The sequence below is a fragment of the Castanea sativa genome, chromosome 6 (assembly GCF_040712315.1).
Source record: "Castanea sativa cultivar Marrone di Chiusa Pesio chromosome 6, ASM4071231v1".
NCBI lineage: Eukaryota > Viridiplantae > Streptophyta > Magnoliopsida > Fagales > Fagaceae > Castanea > Castanea sativa.
The window spans coordinates 34,112,961-34,139,669 of record NC_134018.1 but is presented as its reverse complement, the minus strand read 5'-3'; the positions used below and the strand labels follow the sequence as shown (position 1 = coordinate 34,139,669).

General features: G+C 37.8%; 1 protein-coding gene and 1 pseudogene across 2 annotated transcripts; both read left to right on the top strand.

Moving 5' to 3' along the window:
* Positions 1-4,545, top strand: LOC142641320 (G-type lectin S-receptor-like serine/threonine-protein kinase At4g03230). Of its 2 annotated transcripts, none has more exons than XM_075815730.1 (7): positions 1-1,456; positions 2,438-2,578; positions 2,697-2,908; positions 2,999-3,209; positions 3,311-3,548; positions 3,670-3,820; positions 3,937-4,545. In XM_075815730.1, the coding sequence occupies exons 1-7, from the start codon at positions 115-117 to the stop codon at positions 4,237-4,239; spliced, it is 2,598 nt and encodes an 865-aa protein (XP_075671845.1). In that variant the 5' UTR covers positions 1-114; the 3' UTR covers positions 4,240-4,545. The 2 variants fall into 2 exon arrangements, with proteins under 2 accessions (XP_075671845.1, XP_075671844.1); XM_075815729.1 differs by having other exon boundaries at positions 2,691-2,908.
* A 1,600-nt stretch (positions 4,546-6,145) lies between these two features.
* The window catches only part of LOC142640593 (G-type lectin S-receptor-like serine/threonine-protein kinase At4g03230), a 59,744-nt pseudogene continuing 39,180 nt past the window's right edge, over positions 6,146-26,709 (top strand).

Below are 26,709 nucleotides of genomic sequence, written 5' to 3'. Positions count from 1 at the left end.
TAGCAGAAGACCTCGTGGGCATCACATAAGTGAACTACCGAGGCCACAACAGTGCGCACAACTTAACCGCATTCTCTCATAACAGAAACCACAAGCAGCAAAACCAGAATAACAATGGCCTTTACATGGTCTGCAAGTCATATTTCATTCTGTGCCATATACACATTCTTGTTTCTATCTTCCTTTTCATTTTGCTCTGCTAGAGATACCTTAACAATTCGCAACCCAATTAATGACAGCCAGGGAGAATCTCTTGTATCAGCCGGAAAAAGATTTGAGCTTGGTTTTTTCACCCCCAGTGGAAGCTCTAAGTATGGAAGATATATAGGGATATGGTATTACAAGTCAAGTTCAATGGTAGTTGTATGGGTTGCCAACCGTATTAAGCCAGTACCGTCCAAAACCACTGGGGCTTTTACTATTTCAGAGAATGGCGACCTACAGGTACTAGACAATACTAAAAAGTTATGGTCAGCTAATATAGGTGGATCAACTTCTTCTAATAGGACAGTGAAGCTCTTGGATTCTGGGAATTTAGTTCTTATCGAAGGTCAAGCTGGCTCAGAAACAATTCTCTGGCAAAGCTTTGATAATCCAACTGATACATTTCTTCCTGGAATGAAGATGAATGCAGAGATGACTTTAACTTCTTGGAAAAGTCAAGTTGACCCTGCGCCAGGGAACTACACTTTCCGGCAAGACCAAGATCGAGGAAACCAATACAAAATTGAGAATAGAGCAATTCCATACTGGAAAAGTGGATTATCAGGAGAGTTATTTAACTCTGACAACAATCTTATTTTTACAGCAATATCCAACTTGCTATCTAACTCTACATCGGGTACTGGAAGATCGACATATAAGATTAAGAATAAGACTCTTACAAGTACTACCCCTGGACGGTTGGATTATTACGGTATGAGACTGGTAATGGATCTTGATGGTCATATAAAGCTTTATAAGTTGGATAACGATACAGCCCCTGCCTCATGGAGTTTGACCCATATGGAACCAAGAGATAATTGCAGCGTGTTTAATGCTTGTGGTTCCTTTGGCAGCTGCAATATTGAGAAAAGTCCCATGTGCAACTGTTTAGATGGGTTTCAGCCAAAGGCACTAAATCATTGGAATTCTGGGTTTTATTCAGAGGGGTGCACTAGAAACTACTCCATTTGTCGCAAGGGTGATAATTTCTTGATGTTGAACATAACTGGAGTGGGAACCGACGGTGGCAATGGAATTTATAAGCAGAGTGCACATGAATGCAAAGTGGAATGCCTTAGCGATTGTCGCTGCCAGGCTTATTCATTTCGAAGTACAGAAATGAGCCGTGCAAAGGCTAATACGGCCACCTGCTGGATTTGGTCAGACGATGTCAACAATATCCAGGAGGAGTCCATAGATGGAGGCAGTGACGCCCGAGAACTCTATGTCCGTGTGGGTCTTTCTGACATAGGTACTTAATTTTTGCTTCTTGTTGTTGTTTATAATGTAATCTATATAGCACTATAGCAGATTTGCAGGATGTGGGGACTGGGGGTTGATTGATTAATTCCAGTCTTTAATGGCTAAAATTTTTCTAGACAGTCGGGTTTGGTGTGATTACAAGTGTCTTCCACCAACAAAAGTGACGTGATATTTATTTCCTGGGTTTGAATTTGAAAATCAGCCTCCTTCAAAGATAATAATAATAATAAAGAAGAAGAGAAGAAGAAGAAGAAGAAGAAGGGTAAGTCTACTTTTCAATCTCCTCTTCAAGCACGGCCAAATTGGGAATTCTATGCACCCAATTCCATATGCAACACGATTGGCCAAGTGTTTGTTCTAATACTGAAACTTAATTTCAGTTTAGAATAACACAATTCCTTGTCATATTATGGTGGTTGTGGCACATAGTGACAGTTCATTTCAGAAGGGAATTTTGAATTTTAGGCACCCACTTGTTCATTTTTCCTCCAAAAAAAAAAAAAAAAAAATCTGATATATATTAACACAGACCTATCTCTTGACCTTTGAGTTTTGAGTTTATTTGTTGTTGTTGTTGTTGTTGTTCATTCATGTATCCTCTGCTACAACAGAAGGTCAAGCCAGCCAGAACTTCATGGCAAGCGTACTTTTTCCATCGATTTTCATATATGTTTTGATCTACTGGCTCGAAATGTGCAACACTCATTGGATTACCAAAACCCCTTTTGGCATCACCATCATTTAGGATCCAGCTAACAAGCACTTACACCTTTCACATACTTTGTTTGCTTTGGACACATAAAACAGAATCATAGAACAATATAACATTTACTCCTGTGACTTAAAATCAAACTAAACCTGATTTTATTTTTTATGTTTTAGTTTCTATTCTGGCAATGTAACTTAGTACCTATATTTATATACATAATGTCGTCCACTTATTACTTATTGTTCTATTCATTTTTTGAAGATGATCACGCAAAGTCTGAAGGATCTTCCTACAAGAAGAAGCAATTTGATCCAATTATCCTGATGATTATTGCAACTTTGATGGTTATTGCATGCTGTTACTTATATTATTTTACAAGAAAAAAAGAGGCTAAAGGACAAGGTAACCGGTGTGAAAACAACCATATATTCTTGATTGCTTGTGTCAAAATGAAAATATTTTTGTTTCTTCCATACAGTTAGCAAGAGATTGAAATTTCAATTTAATCTTTTAGAATCAGTTAACAGGGAAAGAAATCAGGCAAATGCAGCATTTCGCCTATATGACAGTGAGCGACAAGTCAAAGATTTGATAGACTCAGGCAAATTTAGAGAAGATGATAAAAAAGGCATAGATGTACCCTTTTTCAATTTGAAAAGCATACTAGCCGCTACGGATTATTTTTCAGATGCAAAAAAGCTTGGACAAGGGGGCTTTGGGCCTGTTTACAAGGTAATTTAACCTTTTTGGTATCCATTTAGTTAATTTTAAACATTAGTTTCCGATTAATGATGGATGGTGCTTATGGGAGTTTTCTCTTAGGGTTCCTTTCCAGGTGGACAAGAAATTGCTATAAAGAGGCTCTCAAGTGGTTCAGGACAAGGCTTGGAGGAATTTAAGAATGAGGTTGTTTTAATTGCTAAACTTCAGCATCGGAATCTTGTTAGACTTTTGGGCTATTGCATCAAAGGAGATGAAAAACTTTTACTATATGAATACATGCCAAACAAAAGCTTAGACTCCTCTTTATTTGGTTAGACTCTAAACCTGAAGTTTAAATATTTTTACTGCATATTATATTGTTGCTTAATATGATTACTTAAAAATGTTCTAAAATGGAAAATGGCATGAAAGATCGGACGCTATGTGTGTTACTGAATTGGAAGATACGCTTTGACATTATTTTGGGAATTGCTCGAGGGCTGCTCTATCTTCACCAAGATTCTAGGTTGAGGATTATTCATAGAGATTTGAAAACAAGCAATGTTCTACTAGATGAGGAGATGAACCCCAAGATTTCAGACTTCGGCTTGGCAAGGATATTTGGAGGCAAACAAACTGAGGCAACCACAACCAGAATTGTTGGAACTTAGTAAGTTTGATGCAGATAGTTGATTATGAAAGCTCTTTGTTTAGACTTTGAATTACATTTTTCAGTTCTCCCATCTATGCTCCCAAATTCACTGAAAATTTATACAATTTTTGTTGTGCAGCGGCTACATGTCTCCAGAATACGCATTGGATGGGTTTTTCTCAATCAAGTCTGATGCCTTCAGCTTTGGAGTAGTTGTACTTGAGGTTATCAGTGGAAAAAGGAACACAGGATTTCACCAGTCAGAGCATGGTTTGAGTCTTTTAGGTTATGTAAGTATGTTGTATTAGTAAACCAAAGAAAACGTATGTTGCATTAAGTACATATAGTTATTTTTAATTTTTACTGCACTCTACTTATTGCCAATTCGATTTTCAAATTGTCCCAGGCATGGAAATTGTGGAGAGAAGGCAAGGCTTTAGATTTAATGGACCAAACAATGCATGAAACTTGTAATGCAGACGAATTTTTGAGGTGTGTTAACATTGGGCTTTTATGCGTACAAGAGAACCCAAGTGATCGTCCCACAATGTCGAATGTAGTTTTCATGCTTGGTAGTGAAACTGCAACTCTCCCAACTCCTAAACAACCAGCCTATGTTGTAAGAAGATCCCTTCCTAGCAAAACTTCTTCTACTAGTAAACCAGAAAGTTTGAATGAATTAACATGTACTATGGAAGAAGGCCGATAATGGTGGATAGCATAAGTGCTCTCATGATTCTTGTTTTCTCTTTATCAGTGTTGCAGAAGTTTCTAGTATTCTTACTATGGTTCTCGTAGGAACAATTAAGGCACATTTCATGTCTGTCATATTGATACTTTTTTATTTATTGTCGTTGATATGTGATTACATTGTATCCAATGTAAGTCTGATTGTTTCCTATTTGAACCTCCTTTGTATTAATTGTACTTTACTGATTTCTGATTGTCTCAAACTCAGACCAACTGCCTTCATTTAATTATTCCTATTATTTGGAAGCCTAGAACAGCATTATTAGCAATTTTCATCAAGAGGTACAGTTAGCCTTACATTTGAGCTGTACTGTTCATTGCCACAATAAGCAGGAAGAGATTCAAGAGAATGCTATTCACATGTACCATTAGTGCACTTATAAAGAATAGGCATACATGTCATGTCTCCACTGTAGATCATTTCAAATGCGGTCATATGAAGCCATTTGGAATATGTTCTAATTGGAAAGACAGGTCGTAATTCACGTAGGCTGCCATATAATTGTATCTAATATTCCATCTACACCAAAGAAACATAGAAGTTAAGTAGTCGAAACAATCAAATAGTTAAAAAGGAAACGGGAAAACAAAAAGGACAAGATGAAAAACTCAATTTTAGTTTCGAATAATCCAAAAACGCAATTTCATATGCTGCCTTTGGAGAATTCCTTACTCTGTTCTTGCATGACAGTATCCCGGCTTTCCTGTTGTGCGTATTCTGTTGTTGAGGAGATGTAGCACTAGTGTTTGCTTCTAATACAAGTCTTTGCTTCTAATTCCTCGGTATGGAGAAGAATGCCTTTAATGTGAGATACATCATCCTTTATTAGATTGTAGGGATTTCGTATTTTCATCCGTTGTAATTAAAAGTATGCATTTTCACCCATTCAACACCAGTAGACTCTATGCACAGAGACAGAGTCAGGAACAGGACTATAGCTTAGGAGTTAGGAGGAATCATGAACAAAAAAAATTTTAATCCAAGATTAATGAAATACATACAAGACTAAGGTTGTGTTTGGTATTGGCTTAAAAAGGCAGTTTTTTTTTATTATTCAGTTTATTTTTACTATTATCATTACACTTTTTAATACTATTCATTGGTCTTACTAAACTTTCAGTTCTTTTTAGTTTATAAAGGAAACGAAGGGCATGCACACACGCATACAAGAGCAAGACACTAACTTAATTATAATAATATATAAATAAATAAGCAATCTCACTCAATGACCGAATATCTCTCTATTTTGCTTCAGCTTTTCCTTTTTCTCTTCAGTGTGTAAGACACGCCCAAGATACCTTCCAAGAAATTAGAAAAAGCAAGATGACTTTGGTGGCTTGTTCAACTACCTCATGTAATTAGGTGTCCTATAGAATGTGGGCTGGACTACAATGGTGCCATGCACCCATCATTGTAAACCGACATAATTTGACTAATAACTAATTTAGTTTAAAATTGGTAGTATAATTTGGGGCCTAAAATCCGTAATAGAATGATTTTTTTTTGCACGACATGTCATATATGAAGCATGCTTATCGAAAGAACCAAAAGATTATAAAAGAAACAAATAATTAAGGTAAAGGAAAAAGGAGGGATTCAAATCAAACGGTAAAAGTCGTTCACGTTGCATACTTTATTGGCAACCTTTTCCAGTTTTCAAAGTGAAAATTGATGACCAAGAAGTCTTTGCGTCAACAAGCAAGAACACGAGGTCATTTTAATTAGTGCCAAGACAGCCAAAAGAGCAGGAGTTGCTGCAATTAGATGATCAGCAACCACACCGACACTGCTTCTAACAAATACAACAAAGTAAATTCTACTTGTGCGTGTGCATTTTTTCATAACGGTAACAGAAAGTTGAAAAATGGGAGCAATCAACGTTATTAAAGGATGGTCCGCAAACTGCATGCTGTGTTCCATGTTCATCATCTTGTACATAATACACTGTTGTGTTCCTTTCATGTTTGTTGCGCTGATAGAGTTTCTTTGAGGTATGGCGAGTGGATTAGATCAGACAATGAAGAAACTCTGGTTTCGCCAGGAAGAAAGTTTGAATTAGGATTCTTTAATCCTACTGGAAGTTTTGGCGGCAAAAGATATGTTGGAATATGGTACACGACAAATAAGCAAACAGTTGTATGGGTTGCCAACCGAGATCTCCCGCTTATCAATGCTACAGAAGCTTTCGGATTTGCAAAAGACGGCAATCTCCTGGTGTTGGATACGAGCACTGAGAAGGCTCATTGGTATTCGGAATGTTATAATTGGCGTGAATCCTGCAATACTACAGAAACGATTGTGAATCTCACGGATTCTGGAAACCTGGTACTATACGGATACTCATAAGAATACGGTAATGTGACAAGTCTGTGGGAGAGCTTTAAAAATCCAACTGATACGTTTCTTCCAGGCATGACGCTGTCGTTGTATGGAAACATTAATTTGACTTCTTGGAGAGGCCGTGATGACCCTGGAAGCGGGAACTTCACATTTATGCTAGATGCAGCCGGAAATCAGAACGCAACAATCGTCAACAAAGAGGGGATGACGATTTATTGGAAAAGCTCGGTGGGTTTATACACTTTCCTCACAAGAACAGAAGATCAAAATGATGCTAATTTTGAGAATGCAAGGTTGGCGATGAATTTTAGTGGGAAGATAGAGTATTGGACACAGAGCACAATCGAGACATGGTCCTTGTCCGCTGCGGAGCCAAGCAACAATTGTAGTGTGTATAATGTTTGTGGAAAATTTGGTGTCTGTAATTTATACAATAATAAATTGGCATGCAAATTGTGGAAAGAAGGCAAGGCTGTAGATTTATGGACCAAACAATACATGAAACTTGTAATCCAGACGATTTTTGAGGTGTGTTAACATTGGGCTTTTATGTGTACAAGAGGACCGAAGTGATCATCCCGCAATGTTGAATAGTGGTAGCTCTAGGAATTTTTCTCAGGGTGTTCTTTAAAAAACATAAATTACATAAACTAATAAAAAGAGAAATTCATATATTGATAACAACAACAACAATTAAAAAACACGCAAATACATAAAGTTTACAATTGCTTCCTACGAGTTTTCATATTTTGAAATCATTGCATGATAGTCTCATTATCACTGCTACAAGCTACATCTTTTTCAATATATACAATTAAGCAATCATTCATCCACTGATCTTCCATTCGACTGCACAGTTCATTCTTTATATATTTCATTGCTGAAAAACTTCTTTCTACTGTTGCAGTAGCGACAAAAATAATCAAAGCTAACTTTACAAGCAAATAGACTAATGGATAAGTCTTATGCTTCCCTGTGTTCACTAACTTTTTAGCAAGTTCACTAACTCCTTGAAACTCTAAAAACAAGTCATTGTTGCGCATATCAAAATGTAATTCTGAAATTGAGAGTCAAGTGCTAAGAAATCTGTCCCAAGAAAATCAGATGAATAAAACTTTGCTAGACGTATCAACTTTTCCTTATCAAAAGCCACAAATAAATTACTTGGATTCAAGCAAGCCATACAAAGTAGCAAATTGGTATTCGCCTTTGAAAAACGGTTGTTAAGCTTTTGAAGTTGCATATCTATGACTGTGTAGAAAAGCTCAACACGATAATGATGTAAATTTGTATTTTGTTGGGTGTTGCGTTGCGGCTTCCCATTAACTACAAATATTTCATCCATGTTCAAGATAAGAATATCATGTGTGGTACAAAATGAAGACACATCAGTGAATACAGATATCCATTCATCATCTCTCATCACTTGCAATCGTTACTTAGACACTTTAACAAAATCCATAGCATTTAGTATATCTTGTTTTTTTTTTTACAATACTATTGACAACTCATATGTGATCCCTAAAATGTTTTTCATCAAGTGTAAAGCAAAGACAAATTCAAAAGATAGAATTGATCTCATAATAGATCGAGCTTCAACTTTTTGGTCGGAGAGGCCATCTTCTTCAATAATCTCAAGTACATCAACAATAGCAGAGAACATCAAAATCAAGTTGAGAATAGTCCCATAATATGATCTCCAACCTGTATTACCAGAACGTTTAAGGTTTGTTTCTTGATTCAAACCTTGCCTACTTCTACGTACATCATTCTCTAATTCTTCTTTAATTTTGGCAAATTGTGCATCTCGAAGAGCATCTTGTCTCTTACAAGAGCCTCCAACCACATAAAAAAAAAAATGCAGCAATGTTAATGTGATTTTTAGCAATGGCAACAAGTGTCAATTGAAGTTAATGAGCAAAACAATGGACAAAAAATGTTGACTTATTCTCTTTCAAAATTAAATATTTGAGACCATTGATATCACCTTGCATATTACTAGCTCCGTCATAACCTTGCCCACGTAGTTTCGATAAACTCAAATTATGTTTACAAAGTAAACATTCAATAGCATATTTGAATGACAAAGCCAGGGGCGGAGGCATGTATAAGCGTTGGGGGTGGGGGCATGGACCCCTCAAAATTTTAAATTTTTTAAAAATATATATACAATTATTTTTATGTTTTCAAAATTTAATCTACAAAAATAAGAGTTGGCCCCCCCAAATATTTGAATTAGTCCAATAATGCTCTTAAAAAAAATAATTGGTCTAATAGTTATAGAGATATAGCTTTATTTTTTGCAATTATATTTTTTATTGTAAAATGTGTTTTTATATTTATTAAATATTTAATAAAATTTGGTATCAAACATGTTTGAATCTATCTTTTTCAACTCGTTATGTGACGATTAACAAATCATTGACTCATTAAAAAAAAATTTGTCACTAAAACCACACATGAAATGTGTCTTTAGTTGTCATATAATGGGTTAAAGCAAGGTAGCTTTAAATATGTTTGGAGCCTAACTTATTCCTTCAAGTTTTTGATCATTCACGTTTTTGAAAATTTCATTAGTTCAATTGAAAGATTTTTTGCTTACTTTAGCATAAAATTTGATAATTTGTATTTAAAATGAAACTTTATAAGAATTTGACTATGAAAATGGAAAAAAATGAATTTTATTTTATGAAAGATCGTCGTCAAAAATAATTTTGATCGAAAATACTAAACTTTTTTTTTTTTGTTGGGTGTGTGTACATATATAACTTATCAAATAAAAAAGTGTGTGTATATATAATAAAAAAGCATGTGTGTGTGTATATATATGTGTGTGTGTGGGGAAGTTGTCTTGATAAATATATTAGCGTCGCAACTTGGCCCCCCCATTCAAAAATTCCTGGCTTCGCCCTCGGACAAAGCGGTGGTACTTGCTACATGTACAATATCAAGGAACCACTTTATAATAATTCCTTTTTTGTTCACATAATGAAGAACGGGGGCTATTTGCTCTTTCACTGAGATATCACGGGACTCATAAACTAATATTGAAAAGAACCTATTTTCAAGATCCTTGATGATGGCTTTGGATGTTTCACGTGCAATTGCATTCACAATGTCTTTTTGAATTTCATGGTGGGTAAGCTTGCAACATCTTGCCCAAATAGGTAGCAATATAAACAAAATACTGCATTCTTGTCTATACTATATTCCAACCACTTTCTATTTACATACCATTTGGATATAAATCAACGAGGCTTTCCAGAAAAATATGATAGAGGGTAATCATCATTGTTTTGGAAAACAGGTTGACAAGAGCCTTTGTAAATAATATCTTCTTATTTCATCATGATTATTAGGACAATAAGATGATATCTTTTCTCGTAGCCCAGGATTTGAAGGAAGATTTTCTAAGTTAAAGTTAACACGAATTTGCTTAGAAGATGAAGATGAATCTTGCATAGGAAATGAATCTTAGGTACGTGGTTTTCTTATAAAATATTTGTCCATAATTCTAGCAAAAGAATAAACAATAAACTATAAGTTCATTTGAAATATTAATAAAATTATTAATTATTGATGTTTAGTTGTTTCATTGATTTGTTTGTCTTTTATAAACTATAATTTGTTACATTGTTGTTTCATTAATTATAAAATTATTAATGTTTTTTTAGCCTAACATAGTAACATAATTTAATTTGTTTGTCTTTTATAATGTAATTGTTAATTATTGTTTATTAGTTGTTTCCCCCAATTAATTATTGGTTAATTAAATAATTGTTTATTAGTTGCACTATTGCACTAGCACACAGCCATACACCCCATGTGCATTTACCCCGACCCCATGCCCCTATCCACCCCCCAATTCAACAGACAAGCCCCAATGCCCCATGGCCCCCCAATCACAAGACTAGAGCCAATAAGATAAAGCCAATTAATTGTATCTCACCAAAAGACACCAACACTAAAAGACAATTAATTGTATCTCACCAACACCAACACCAACACCAACAGATAAAGCCAAAAATAGGGCAAATATTAATAAAGTTATAAATAAAGCTAAGCAAAAGCAACAGACAATCACAGTGAGAAATAGAGAACCGGATAAGGTGAGAGAGAGAGTCTCATTTCATAATTTCATTTCACTTTCATAATTTCATTCTTCAGATAAAGAGAGAGAGACTAAGACAGAGAGAGATTAAGACAGAGATGAAATACCTTGAGGTTAAGGGAGCAGGGAGGCTTGAGGTTGAGGGGCGGCGCCGTTAGGCAGCACGTCGAGGTGAGGAAGATCGATCTCTGATCCGATGTGTTCTACCGTTCTAGAGCTGGACTTTGAGGTCTTTCTCCGATCCATTGGTTCTGCCATTCTGGAGCTTTCAGTACATTGGGTTTATGGGTTAGGTTTTTTTTTTTTTTTTTTTTTTTTTTTCTTTTTCTTTAGGTTAGGTTTCTTTCTTTCTTTCTTTCAACATCTATTAGTGTTTGGTTTCTGATTTCACGATAATGGGTTTTTTTTTTTTTTTTTTTTTTTTTTTTGAGAATCCGTGGGTTTGCTACTGTAATCTGTTGAGTTTGTTTTACCTTGTTTTTTTCTTTAGATTGGGTCTACTTTACTGATTGATGTTGGGCTTTTTTTCCCTGGTGGGCTTGCTTTGTTACAATTTTTTTTTCTTCAGATTTTAGTTCAAATTTTTTTTGGGCATTTTTTTTTGCTTGAAAGTAGAACAAGTAAATTTTATTTTATTTTATTTGAGGGTGTTCCTAATTTTAATTGAGGGTATTCCTAATTTTTTTTAAAGGGTAAACAAATAATTTTTTTAATTATTATATATAATTTTTTTTAGGTTAGGGTGTTCTTGGGAACACCTAGGGCTGAATGTGGCGCTGCCATTGTTTGGTTGTCAAGGATGACTTTCCATTCCAAAAGAGCCTCTGCTTCTCTTCCCATCATTGTTACTATATTGGAAGGTGAAGTTGCAAAGGAAGAAGAAATAGCAACATGGAAAGAAGAAGCCAAGGCAAGAATGATAATAAAAGCCACGGTGAATAAGCAATGGGAAATCAGTCTCTCTATTAAAGACATTATGACTTTTATAAGTTGCATGCGAGGATATAGATTGTTGGTAGATGGAAGAAAGGAATTGGGCGATCAGAGAACAAATGGCTTTATGGTTATGTAGGTCAGTAGGTGCATGAAGTAGTACATATAAAGTTTTTTTTTTTTTTTTTTTTAAATTTTAAAGATAATTGCAATAGGTTGTTAACCTACAGTTCAAACATTTTTCCCTTTAAATCCTCAAACATTATGTACATGGGGAGGTGCCATATGGTTTTTATTGGGTGGAATCTTATAGTTTGAAAATTGAAATGGGAGAAAAAGAAGATACATATAGACAAACAAAACCTTGACCAACATATAGTTAAATAAATTCTATTTCTACCACCTATTTCCCCTAATTTTTGTAGCATATAAGCATATTTCTTAGTGATGGTTTGTGATAGCTATTATTTTAAATCAAATTATTTTTTTGTACCAGTTTGCATAGTGGTTTATGATTGTTTACATTCATTAGATTACAAAGTTAGGGTCATGGCCCTAACTTTTTGAAAATCTTTTTGAGGAAATTGATGTGAATGCTCTTATATTCATTATTACCTAATAAAACTTGTAAGTCAATTTTAGGAAAATTAATGGCTTCCCCCTTACAATTACTTTTAAATTATTTTTTTTGGTAAATTGCTTCTAAATTCTAATTGTACCTTAAGTAATATAAAGAGACATATAAGGAAAAAAATCTTCAAAAAATTAAACATGGCTAAAATGTATGCGTGCCAAGTGATGATAAATTGACTCTTTATAGAAGAAACTAAATATTAAGTATTCGTTTGAGAACAGCTTATTTAGTTAAAACTGAAATTTTTTTGCTGAAACTACTGTAGATAAAGGCAAAAGTTAGCTGAATAGTATAGTGGGACCCATGAATAGTACCAAAAGTACAGTAGGACCTATAAATAGTAGCAAAAATAAGTTGAAATTGCAAATAAGCTGAAATTTTTAGTGTGGGGGAGATAGGTCCAGGAGTACATATTTATATACATATTAGGCCGGAGGCCCAATTTGAGAATGTTAAGCAGTCTGAGGATGGAAAAATATCTTACTAAGGGTTCGTGTTGATATACAGGGAGGTAAAGTCTAATCATGATCATCTGAGAAGGTGGTCGGAGGAGGAATACTTCCTCGGCTTAGCTAAGCGGAGGTTGGAATAGATTGTCTACCGTCTAGAGGCAACATCTCATGGGACTTTGTTGATAAGGATATGCACCACCAGAGTATATGACAAAAGAAAACTATTAAATATCTAAAGGGAAAGCTGCTACCACTGCATTAAATGCTCTACAACTAACTCTCTAGCCGCATTAATGAAGAAGTGATGTTTGAGTAGCATGGCTCAGCCTTACAACTGTTTCCAAAGGCTTTAGGAAGGGGTTAATGGGACAAGTATCCGAACAAACAAACTGATCCATATGTGGAGGTTAGAGAGAGGAGGAAGAATGATATAAAAGGTAGAGAAAACCCCCAGAAGAAGGGTATTGGAGAATAAAAGGAAGGAAAAACACTGTAGACTTTATAAGAGTATTTGTAATCTGACCTTAAGAGAAGGAAATATAAGAATCAATCTCCTCGGCTTGAATCCGAGGACAATTTTCACTATACAAACTATTCCATCTTCATCATACTGTAATCTTGGCCCATTGTCATTGTGATCTAAACTCATTAGAACCTAGATTTCTAACCCATTTTCTACAAATTCATTGTATTGGGCCTTTTGGGTTTATCCACTTCCTATTTTGGGCTTAGGTGCAAAACGTGTCCTTACAATTGGCGCCGTCTGTGGGAAATCTTAGTGTTTTACTGAGTGTAACGTCCAGTGATGGTGGATTCAAGTCCCCACCAGGCAGAGTCTTTGGGGTCCTAACATCAAGATCATCCCCTTAATCTTGAGCAAAGAGGGGTCCAGGAAGGGAGTATGCACACCACCCATACTGGCACGAGTCAATCTCGGGGTGGAAGCCACGTTTCTCATGCGGATAGTGCTAGGGCCATGCAACTAGAGATTAATCATTTGAAGAGGAAGTTACGACATGAACGACAGAAGCGAACTCCTTCCATTTCTGACCCTTCTTCTGATGATGGCGGGGATAGCGGTTACAGGCCCAAATCAAGGATTCCCCTAGTGAGTCTCTCTCCTATGAAAAGGACAACCCTCATGGCCATAAGAATAGGAATTCATCATGCAAAGGCCTGGGGAATGACACTATGAGTAGAGCATTGAACCAGATTTCTAAATCACCCTTCACGCATAGAATTGACGTAGGGAAACTTCCTCGGTGCTTTACTTAGCTAACATTCACCATGTACAATGGTCGAACAGACCCTGTGGAGCATGTGAACCATTTCAATCAGAGGATGGCTGTGCATTCCAAGAATGAGCCTCTGATGTGCAAAATTTTCCCCTCTAGTGTAGAACCTGTGGCAATGAGGTGGTTTAACGGCTTGGGGCAGGTTCTATTGATTCATTTAAGGAACTTACTTGGGCATTTGGATCTCGCTTCATTATGTGCAGTAGGGTCCCTCGGCCTTTAGATTCCCTGTTGTCCATGACTATGCAAGAAGGAGAGACCTTGAAGATGTACTCATACAGCTAGTGGAAGATGTTCAATGAGATTGATGGGGACTTCGATGATGTGGCCATAAGAACTTTCAAGGTCGGACTACTTGCCGAGCATGGTTTAAGGAAGTCATTAATAGGGAAACCGGTTTATAATGTACGCCAGCTCATAGACCGCATTGACAAGTATAAAAGGATTGAGGAGGACTAGCAATTAGGAAAGGGCAAAGCGAAGGTGGTCTCTCAGGACAGAAGGGACTTCAGGTCGGATAAGTACAATAATAATTGTCCTTGGCAAGATTTTTCTAGGCAGTCCGGGGTTGCTGCTACACCACAGGTGGTTAATGAGTTGTTTCAAGAGTCAGTGCATCAAATCTTAGAAAAAATCAAGAATGAAACTTTCTTTCAATGGCCCAATAAAATGGGAGGAGACCCCACAAGGCGCAACCAAAACCTTCATTGTCAATACCACTAGGAGCGAGGACATATAACCAAGGATTGTCGAACTCTGTGGAGCCATTTGCAGTAGCTTATCCAAAGTGGCAAGTTAAAGCAATTCCTATATCACCCCAACGGGCAGGGACTCCTTGTAGGATCGGGATTTCAAAGGGATGCTTCTTCGAAACTTCCTTAAGGAACCATCAATGTTATTCTTGCTTCCCTGGGAGGAGTTGGTTCTCATTACTCTAGGGTGTTATTCATAGCCCGACCACCTGTAAGGACATCCTTCCTAGAGCCGAAGTGGAGCAGGATAGGGGTCCGTCCAGTGCTGAGTTTTTCTGATGACGATAAGGCTAGTACCTTATAGCTACTTGATGATGCATCAGTGGTTACTCTCAGGATAGGAGGGTATGATGTAAAGCGGGTATTGGTTGATCAAGGTAGTGGAGTAGAGATTATGTACTCTGACTTGTATAAGGGGTTGGGTTGAAGTCTAGAGATTTAACCAGTTATGATTTACCCTTGGTAGGCTGTGATAGGAAGGTAGTCATACCAATGGGGTAGATCAAATTGCCAGTGCAAGCTGGATCGGAGGTGGTGGACGTAAATTTCATTGTGATAGATGTGTTTCCTCCTTACATAGCCATCCTAGCAAGACCTTGGCTTCACGCCTTGGGGGCTGTCTCCTCTACCTTGCATTTGAAGGTGAAATATCTATCTGGTGACTAGGTTAAAGAGTTTATAGGAAGTCAGTCTATGGCTAGGCAATGTTTAATGGCCGCGATTAAACATCAGGCTAAAGGAGAGTCCTCGACATCAAATGAGCAAAGCTTGTAGCAATCAAAGGAGTTGGTGTTATCTGGGAATTCAATGGAGATGGTAGAGTGTGAAGGGTTAGAAAAGGTTATTATAGGTAACAATAAGGAGAAGTACTTTCTGGTCGGAGCTCAACTGCCTCCTCAGGAGAAGGACGAGTTAATAATGTTTCTTAGGAAAAACATTGATGTGTTTGCTTGGAGTGCTTACAAGGCCTCGGGGATGGATCCGAGCTTCATTTATCATCATTTGAATGTCAACCCAACTATCATACCGAGGAAGCAACTACCTCGACGATCATCAAAAGAGCATTCCGAAATTATCAAGAAGGAGGTAATCAAACTCAAACAAGCAGGGGCTATCAAGGAGATGTTTTATCCTGAATGATTAGCTAATACAGTGGTAGTGAAAAAGAAGAATGGGAAATGACGAGTATGTGTAGACTTTATAGATTTGAACAAAGCTTATCCCAAGGATCCCTTTCCAATGCCTCGTATAGATCAATTGGTGGATGCCACTATTGGGTATCCTCAAATGAGTTTTCTAGACGCCTTTCAAGGATATCATTAGGTACCTTTAGCTCTAGAAGATCAGGAGAAATTGCCTTTGTCACTCCTACGGGAAATTATCACTACAAAGTAATGCCCTTTGGCTTAAAAAATGCAAGGGCTACTTATTAAAGGATGATGACTAGGATGTTTAAGCCACAGCTAGGAAAGAACATTGAGGTTTATATAGATGATATAGTGGTCAAGAGTAAAATAGAGTCCGAGCATGTTGGTGATCTCGAGAATATCTTTGGGATATTGAGGATGCACAATCTTCGTGTTAATCCTTCTAAGTGCTCTTTTGGCGTTGGTTCAAGAAAATTCTTAGGATATATGGTTACTCATCGATGATTTGAAGTCAATCCTAACCAAATTAAAGAAATCAACAATTTTTGGCCACCTCAGAATCCCATAGAGGTCCAGAAGCTGACAGGATGACTGCTGCCCTAAACCAATTCATTTCTCGGTCAGCAGACAGATGCAGACCTTTCTTCCAATTGCTAAACAAATGGAAGGGATTTGAGTGGACCGAGGAGTGTGTATTGGCCTTCCAGCAACTGAAAGAATACCTTTCTCGGCCACCTATCATGTCCAGACCTAAGGTGGATGAAGTTTTGTTTGCATACATTGCTGATGCTTTTCATGCTGTGAGCTTGGTGCTGGTACGGGTTGATAATGGTGTGTAGAGGCCAGTTTATTATATGAGCAAATTAGTGCATGAGGCCGAGGTTCATTACTTACCATTGGAAAAAGCCATTTTGGCAGTGGCGCACGCTACATGTAAACTCCACCACCACTTCCAATCTCATACAGTTGTTGTCCTAACTCAACTTTCACTTAAATCGTTACTTCAGAATGCTGATTATACTGGAAGGATTTCTAAATAGGGTACAATCTTAGGGGTTTTTTATATTAAGTACATGCCTCGTACCTCCGTTAAAGACCAAGTTCTTGCAGACCTGGTAGCCGAGTTTGCTGAGCCCTCTATAGAAGAAAAAGAAGACAAGTAGAACATGGAAGGAAAATCAGTTGGCATGGTCGCCCTCCAAGAGCCTTCGTCCTAGAAGGTGTATGTTGATGGTGTGGAAAATCAAAGAGGATCAGGAGTGGGTTTAGTTATAGCTTCTCCTGAGATGATCATCATCGAAAAATCCTTAAGATTAGGCTTCTTGGCCACAAATAATGAAGTTGAGTATGAGGCCGTGTTGGCTAGGATGACCATAGTCCAGAAGTTGGAAGGAAAGGCAGTAGAGATGTTCTCTGACTCAAGATTGGTTGTTAACCAAGTAGAAGGGAAATTGAAAGCCAGAGATCCGAGAATATAAGAATATTTGAATCAGGCAAGACATTTGCTGTCAAAGTTTAAATCTTTCACTTTATTGCAAATCCCCAAAAGTAAGAATACCTACACCGATTCCTTGGCCACCTTCGCAACATCCTCGGCTCAGGGCTTACCTCAGGTTATCCTAGTTGAAGACCTGTACAAGCCTATTGAGATTAAAGGTGATATGACCTGCATTCATCAGATCAGGGCGGGGCCTAGTTGGATGAATCCCATAGTGCTATTCCTTAAGGAAGATATCTTGCCTAAAGAGAAGTCTGAGGCAGATAAAGTACGTAGAAAGGCACCTCGATTCTGGCTATCCGAGGACCAAAAGCTGTACAAACGCTCTTTTTCTAGACCATATTTGTTGCCTATACACCTTGAAGCAACATAGTTACTTTTAGAAGAATTGCATGAAGGGATTTGTGGAAGTCACATGGAAGGTAGGTCCTTATCTTATAGGGCACTTACTCAAGGGTACTGGTGGCCAAATATGTAGAGGGATGCATAAGAGTATGTGACGAAGTGCGACCAGTGTTAGAGGTTTGCTCCCAACATTCATCAACTAGGGGGAATCCTCAATCTTCTATCCAGCCCTTAACCTTTTGCTCAATAGAGCTTGGATATTGTAGGACCCTTCCCTAAGGCATTAGGGAATAGGAGGTGGCTGCTTGTCGGCACAGATTATTTTACTAAATGGGTTGAAGCTGAGTCACTGTCAAATATTAGGGACTTGGATGCAAAAAGATTTGTTTAGAAACACATAGTCACCAGGTTTGGAATTCCTCATACCCTTATCTCAGATAACGGCCTTTAGTTTGATAGTACGGCTTTTAAAAGATATTGCTGCAATCTGGGCATTACAAATTGATATTCCACCCTAGCTTATCCACAGGGGAATGGACAGGCCGAGGTTGTTAATAAAGTAATAGTGAATGGGCTCAAGAAGAGGTTGGACATGCCAAGGGAAAATGGGTGGAAGAACTGTCACACGTTCTTTGGACCTATCGGACTACACCTCGCAGGTCCATAGGGGAGACCCCTTTTTCAATGACCTATGGGGCCGAGGCTGTAATTCCTCTCGAAACTGGTTTCCCAATGCTGATGATGAGCTCTTTTACTCCAAACAACAATAATGGGTTGTTAGAAAGGAGTTTAGATTTGATTGAAGAACAAAGAGAAAACGCCATAGTTCAGTTGGCGTACTATCAGCATAAGCTCAAACAAGGCTATGACTTGAATGTAAAATCAAGACCACTAGCATTGAGGGATTTGGTATTAAGAAAATTTTTGGGTATTGCAAAGAACCCAGCTTGGGGCAAGTTAGAGCCCAATTGGAAAGGGCCGTATCGTATTGCCACTGTAGCTAGGATAGGGGCTTACTATCTAGAAGATCTAGATGAAAATGTTGTATTACGTCCCTAGAATGTAAATAACTTATGAAGGTATTATTATTAATGAAGGTCTTTTCCGTTATATATCGCTTATTGCTTTATGCGTTACATTTCTCATTATAGTTAAGTATCAAACAAAACCTTGGCTATGCCTGGCTCCTCAAACCATATACCTTGGGTAAATTGATATTTTTTAACATTTTTTTAAGTGTTAAACAGAACTTTAGTTATGTCTAATTCCTCGGACCATCTACTTTGGGTAAATTAACACTCCAAGTATTTTTCCAAGTATCAAACAGAACCCTGGCTACGCCTGGCTCCTTGGACCATATACTTTGAGTAAATTGATAATTTTTAACATTAATCTAAGTGTTAAACAGAACCTTAGTTATGTCTGGTTCCTTAGATCATCTACTTTGGGTAAATTAACACTCCAAGTTATCTTACTAAGTCTCGAAAAAAACCTTGGCTATGCCTAGCTCCTTGGACCACATACCTTGGGTAAATTGATATTTTTTAACAACCTTGGCTATGCCTAACTCCTCGGACCATATACCTTGGGTAAATTGATATTTTTTAACATTTTTCTAAGTGTTAAACAAAGCCTTAGTTATGTTTGGTTCCTCGGACCATCTACTTTGAGTAAATTAACACTTCAAGTTATTTTTCTAAGTATCAAACAGAACCTTGGCTATGTCTAGCTCCTCGGACCACATACCTTAGGTAAATTGATATTTTTTTTAACATTTTTCTAAGTGTTAAATAGAACCTTAGTTATTTCTGGTTCCTTGGACTATCTATTTTGGGTAAATTAACACTCCAAGTTATCTTACTAAGTCTCAAACAAAACCTTGTCTATGCCTGGCTCCTCGGACCACATACCTTGGGTAAATTGATATTTTTTTAAACATTTTTCTAAGTATAAAACATAATTTTGGTTACGCTTGGCTCCTCAAATCACATACCTTGGAGATTCCCACAACAGTGACCTAAACAAATAGAAGTTCATGAGCATTACTTAAAGCATTTGTGAGTATGTCTAACATATCTGTTATCTGGTCAAGATTTTATTACTACCTCAAGATCGTTAGGTTTATGGGAAATAATGTGGATGATTACTCTATTGTGATGTATGGATTTTGAAGTTAATAGTGCGCTTTACTAATGTTGTTGGCTTAATAATTTTTGATTTTGTTGATTAATTAGAAAGGTATTATCATTTATACAGATAACAAAGTGGGGCATATCTCATTGTCCTGCTAATTAAGTACTAAGTAAAATAGAAATTATACAAGGAAAAGATACAAACATCATAATCATGAAATAAAGACTTGTAACTTTCATTGATTTAAGCCTTAAGAAGAAGCAACTTGCTTACAAAGGGTCAAATTACATTACAGTTAAAAAAAAGAAAACTACTAAGTCTAAGATAGAAAAAATAGACGAGGACAAATCAGGGCTTCATCTTTATCACAAGTTTGTCTTTGGAAGTATTTAGAGGCTGGTTAGGAGTTGTGTTGGTAGAAGCAGGCCCTTTACCCTTAGAGTTTTCCTTGGTGATGATAAGAAGGGTCGCTAGGGCAATCTCCATTGGCTGGGTAGATCCCTTCTCCTTGGCAGACTCTTTGGGGGCAATTGGGACTTAGGCAGCATCATGGGCCACATCTTTGGTTGCTTCAATTAGTTTCCTAGTGGCCTCAGACTGCTTAACCTCCTTGGACGGATGGCTAGAGGAAGGAAGGGCTTTGATTAGGCTGTCCTTTCTAGCATCTGCTCCCTAAGAGGTTGCATCAGCCTTAGGGACAGATAGGCTAGGTGCCTGGATGACTGGAGGATAGTAGACACTTTTGGCCTTCCAGAGGGTAGAAGAGGCATCAACCCTAGCCTGGGTGAGTGCCTCATTCCACACCTAGAGGCAGTAGTGTCTACATACCTCCGAGACCTCAAACCTAAGGTTTTCCTTGGTCTCAACCACCTTAGCATCATATCCATCCTACTAGGCCTGATCCCTTGCCTTTTCAGCTTCCTCCTTAGCCTTTTTTGCTTCTTCTCTAGCTTTGTTGGCTTCCTCCTTAGCCTTCTCAAACTCCCAAAGACTCTTGTTAAGGGCCTCTATTTGTTTCTTTACCGCCGCGTAGTCCTCGTTGGCCTGGCAAAGCTACAGACGTTGAGTCTAAGCTTGCCTCTCAGCCACCTTAAGAGCTGCCTCGACGCACTTTTTATCACTTTCTACCAAGTTTAGCTTGGCAGTGACCTTGTGCAGCTTTTTCTGTGCCACCTCAAAATGCATCTGGGTAGCAATGGGCCTGACCTCCTCGTCCTTCATTGTTCTATGCGTGTTGATGATTATCTCCTCACCCTGTGAGCAACTTGGACAGCCTTTTTCCAGTAATAAAAAGGAACAAAGAAGCATACTTAGGTCAGAAAAGTTAAGTGTAAAAAAAAAATGGTGATAATGGAAATGAATGAATGAAAAGTGAAGAAAAGTTAAATGGTAGTCTTATCAGAGTGAGTTCTTTCTTCAGTGTAAGGAAGACCTCATGCTTCCTCATCTACCTCAGCTCGTTCATATCCTCGGGCAGCAAAAGAGCTTGCTTTAACACGTCTGCCACGTAAGCAGCGGTTCTCGAATCAGAACTTCTGATGGAGGCGTCGGTAGTCACAGCATCTCCATCTAGAATCATGGCCGGGGCCTAGGCTGGAGTAGATGTAGGAGCCTAAACCTCAACCCTCTTCTCCAAGGCCATTTGGGATGTTCGCCCTGCTTGGCTCCTTTTTGGGGCTCAACTTCCTTAGGAGGATGACGCTTTCCCCCCTCCACCACATCCTTGCCCTTAAGCTGATCCCTTTTTCTTTTGAGATCAGCTTGGCCATCATATTGTGGTTGAGTGGGTGGAAAGGAGGGACGTTTGGGCTGGTTGGTCTTACCTGACTCTTGACCCCCCACTTGGGACTCTATCAGGTCTCGGAGGCTCTGTTTACCTCTGCATTAGATCAGGATCGTGTACGAGCTGGTGGGTTCTTCTTGTGGATGGCTTGTTTGTTGTGAGGATGTAATGCCGAGGTCACCGGCTGGACTCCCTGGGAAAGAAGGTTGGTTGAAGACGTTAAATTCGTCCTCGGAGTCTGAGACGTCAACAATTTCCTCCTCTTCCTTGATGATGGGTTGGGAAAAGGTAGCTTCACCGGTTGTATGTTGGGGTGGAAAGGCTACTGTAGGAACGCCTTCTAAGATAGGTTGTGTGGTGAGGGTGCCTTTTGGGATGGGGATGCCCTCGGGAAGGAGGAAACCTGGAGCGGCGATGCTTATTTGATGCAGGCGGGGGTCGCTGGCCCTTATGACACACTTCGGCGCTTGGAAACTTTTGGATATGGGAGTATATACAAAAATTAGGTGCGCCGCTCTGAACTGACCGTCACTGTGGATGAACACCTCGGCCTTTAGGATCTTGTCCAAACTCGTTTGGTTGACTAGACCAAAGTTTGGAATAGCGGTGTGTTTGTCTACAAAATCATCAATAAAAATCAGTGTTAATCAAAGGAATGTTATATATACAGACATAAAGAAGAAAGAAAGAGCAAGGGGTGATTATGGAATAATTGACCTAAACTTAGAGCCCTACGTGGTTGCCCCTCTCTTGTTGGATAGGGGAGGCCATCGTGCCGCTCCCCAGACACGATAAAAAAAAAAATCCTTGTTTAGGCCTTTGTTGGAATCAGGGAGGCATTGGATAAGCCCAACCTTGAGAAACTTAGACTTTAGGTAATACCCCTACCCCATTAGGTGATGGAGGTTATAGATCCAATTAACATCATGATGGGTAAGTTCCAAACCCATTCTCTCATTAAGTGCATCTACACAACCTAATATTCTAAACATGTTTAGGGCACACTGGGTGGGAGCTAATCGGTGGGCCCTAAGGTAATCCCTAGTAATTGTGCCCATGGAGATTTTTATCCCCCCCTCTATAAAGGCAATCATTGGGATTACTACTTTTCCCTCCCGCCTTTTCTCATGCCATTCCCCTAACTTACAATATCTAATGGACACTCTGGGCGGGATCCTATACAGAGCTTTAAACTCCTCTATTTTTTCCTCAGAATCTACTAGAGAGGCGAATCTACCCATTTTTAAGAGAGGGTTGAAGGTATTGAAAGATAAAGAGATGAAAGAAGGGCCGAGGAGTATAAGACAAAGAAGAGAAAGAGAAGTAGATGAAAAGAAAATAAGCTAAAGAATTTTTAAAGACTTACACAAGAAAGAAAACTCTCTTCAGACTAGCTCTCGGTAATTGTGAAGGCTCGAGTGGAGTAGGTAAACTTGCAGGTTCAGTGTATGAGTGCAAAAGTGAGATAAGGAGTTAATTTGCATGGTATTTATATCAAATAAGAGCTACAAGCAGGAAAATTCCCACCCAGGATTCAGCAAAATCCATAGCCATTGGATCCACATCACGCCGTAGAATGTGAGGGACATAAAATCGTAGGAATTTAATAAAGGAGCGCATCCTAAGCCAAAGCATCAAGAGCGTGTCTCGGGCAGTTAAAAAGGCACTCGTGCTGTCAGAGATGATGTATAATGGGCACAGAGTGATTATGGTGACATCAAAATCCTCCTTTCTTACCGAGGAGCCAGAAAGGAGAATCTCGAGGGGCTATTGTGTGGGAGATAGGTCAAAGAGTACGTATTTGTATACATATTGGATTGGAGGCCCAATCCAAGGATTTTAAGCAGTTCGAGGATGGATAAATATCTTACTAAGGGTCCGTGTTGGTATATAGGGAGGTAAAGTCTGATCATGATCATCCAAGAAGGTGATCCGAGGAGGAATACTTCCTTGGCTCAGCTAAGCGGAGGTCGAAATGGATTGTCTGCCGTCTAGTGGCAACATCCCATGGGACTCTATTGAGAAGGATATGCACCACCAGAGTATAGGACAAAAGAAAACTATGAAATATCTAAAGGGAAAGCTGCTACCACCACATTAAATGCCCTACAACTAACTCTTTGGCCGCATTAATGAAGAAGTGATGTTTGAGTAGCATTGCTCAGTCTTATAGCTGTTTCCAAAGGCTTCAGGAAGGAGTTAATGGGACAAATATTCGAACAAACAAGCTGATTCATACATGGAGGTTAGAGAGAGGAGGAAAAATAATAAAAAAGGCAGAGGAAGCCCCTAGAAGAAGAGGATTAGAGAAAAAAAGGAAGGTGAAGCACTGTAGACTTCATAAAAGTATCTGTAATATGACCTTAAGAGAAGGAAATATAAGAATCAACCTCATCGACTTGAATCTGAGGACAATTTTCACTATACAAACTATTCCATCTTCATCATACTGTAATCTTGGCCCATTGTCATTGTGATCTAAACTTATTAGAACCTAGATTTCTAATCCACTCTCTACAAATTCATTGATTAAGCTTTTTGGGCCTATCCCCTTCCTATTTTGGGCTTAGGTGCAAAACGTGTCCTTACATTTAGCTTGTCCCAAACAGACACTAAGTATATATTTCACTAATTAAATTAATGATGAGACTTAATACTTAAGTGTTAGAAGTGAGTTTCACAAATATTGAATAATTTTGAAAACATTATAGCTAAAGTTCTAAGAAATCTAAATTCAACCAAATTTTATTATCAAAACCTTCAAGTAATTTAAAATAAAATTTAATATTTATTTTAATTATTTTGATTATGTAATATAATATAATTTGTGTTTTAATATTGTAAAATTTACATGCTACGTACACACTGTGTTTGAACCAACTGGCTCAATATATGTTTATATTATTATCAAAAAAGTAATATCCTTTTGACATGTAACTTCTTAATTATTAAAATAGTTAATAATTATGTTTGTATTACTTATCAAAACAGTAATATCCTTTTGACATGTAACTTCTTAATTATTAAAATAGTTAATAATTATGTTTATATTACTTATCAAAACAGTAATATCCTTTTGACATGTAACTTCTTATGTCACTTTAATGGGCCGAAAAAAGCATGTGAATAAATGAATTAGGCCTTACTATGCAAATTTTTTTTGGGTCACGTGCTACCCATATGGTTAGAGCTGTCCACGAGACCCGCTCAACCCAGCCAACTCGCCCTAGTCCGACCTTCCGCCAACAGATCTGATGACTCCGGTAGTCGGATATGGGTTCTGAACTATCAAACCCGACCTAGCGGGTCGGTTGTTGGTTTTGCATTTCAAAACTCGTGAAACTTGACCCGAACCGATACCTTTAACGATTCCGATGAAATATTAAGCATCCTAGACCAAATCCGGTGAGATTTGTAGAGATCCGGCAAGATCTCGCCGTTATCCGACGAAATCTAGGCCAGAACTTGACGGATTCGGCCAGATCTCGTTGGATCCGGCTAGATCTCGCTGGATCTAGCCAAATTTCTGCCCCGGTGATGAAACCCAAGACCGACCCGATACAACCCGAAACCGACGAATGCCGAACTGAAAAATTCAGCTAGATCATTTGGATCGTTTTCGGGTCATATTTTAATCCACCTGACTCATTCGGGTCGAGTCTGGATTGGGCACAAATCCGACCCGGCCTGACCCGTGGACACCACTATGGTCAGTTTTTCATCTAATAAAAGAGATAAAAATTGTGACTTTTAAATAATTTAATTAGAAAGTCTCTTATTGTTAAATAAAAAATTTCAAGTTCGAAACTCACCTATACTAAAATTTAATTTATATCTTGGTTTAATGATAAAAGGGAATTATCATGAAATGAGCCTTTTAAATTAAATTTCTATTATATCTATAAAAAAAGAAAAAGAAAAAAGAAAAAGAGATAGACATCTATCATAAAGATGAGTTACCTTATTTTATAAACTACAAGGGTTTAAAAAGTCAATACTTATACAAGGGTATTTTCACATAATCACATCTAACCAAAAAATTTATTTGAAAAAAAAAAGCAATAATGGTGAGGTAGTAATAATTAATAGTTAACATTAAATATAAGTTCTTTTAATTTGGAAATATTATCATAAATAACATTTTCCTACAAAATCTCAGGTTATTATGATTTTTTATTCCGTGCATTGCACAAGCTTTCAGCTATCTGTTGATAATCGTGACAATTGGGACAAGTACAACCATGGCTTGACTACACCAATAAAATCAATCCCTATAAAAGCCATTTGTGACGATACATACGTGTCCAATTTTCAATGTCGACATTTAGGGGCCATCTCAGTGCCCCCTTTAGCTAAGGCGATGGGACTGGCTTGTCCTTGTAGTGAATATTCTTCACACACAGTCTTTCGTTGACTGGCAAAATCATCATCATCACACAGCACATCTTGGGATCAAACGATACAGCCATCTTTCATGAAAAGAAAGTTTCAAAATATGGGTGCACCGTTGTTTTTTCTAGTGGAATGACCCTTTGATGTTTACTCTCATCAACTTGACAACTTCAGTAATTTTACTCCCACACCTCACGGCACACCCGACGTATACGATACTTACGAGAATGATGTTCATTTTTCTTTTGTTTTTTGCAATTAACATTTAGAAAAAGAAGAATTTGAATCCTAAATGTTGAAAACATCAAGAACCCTAAATGTTGAAGACATCAAAAAGTACTACCAATTGAACTACAAAATTCTTTTTGTCAACATATTGCTTTTCAAGTTTGTTGCTAAAGAAATTAAAAAGTTTGTGCATTTAGAAGAGCTTTTTACTGATTTGTTGAAAGTTGTTTACAAAGTTGCACGGTTACCTATACAGGTACCGAATATAGATATCAGTACGAGAATATAACAATTTTTTGAAAAACATAAGGCACAACATGTTAAGGGTGTCAATGCTTGACATGATTTGCGAACATGACATAGATTTTTACAAGTTAAGCTTAT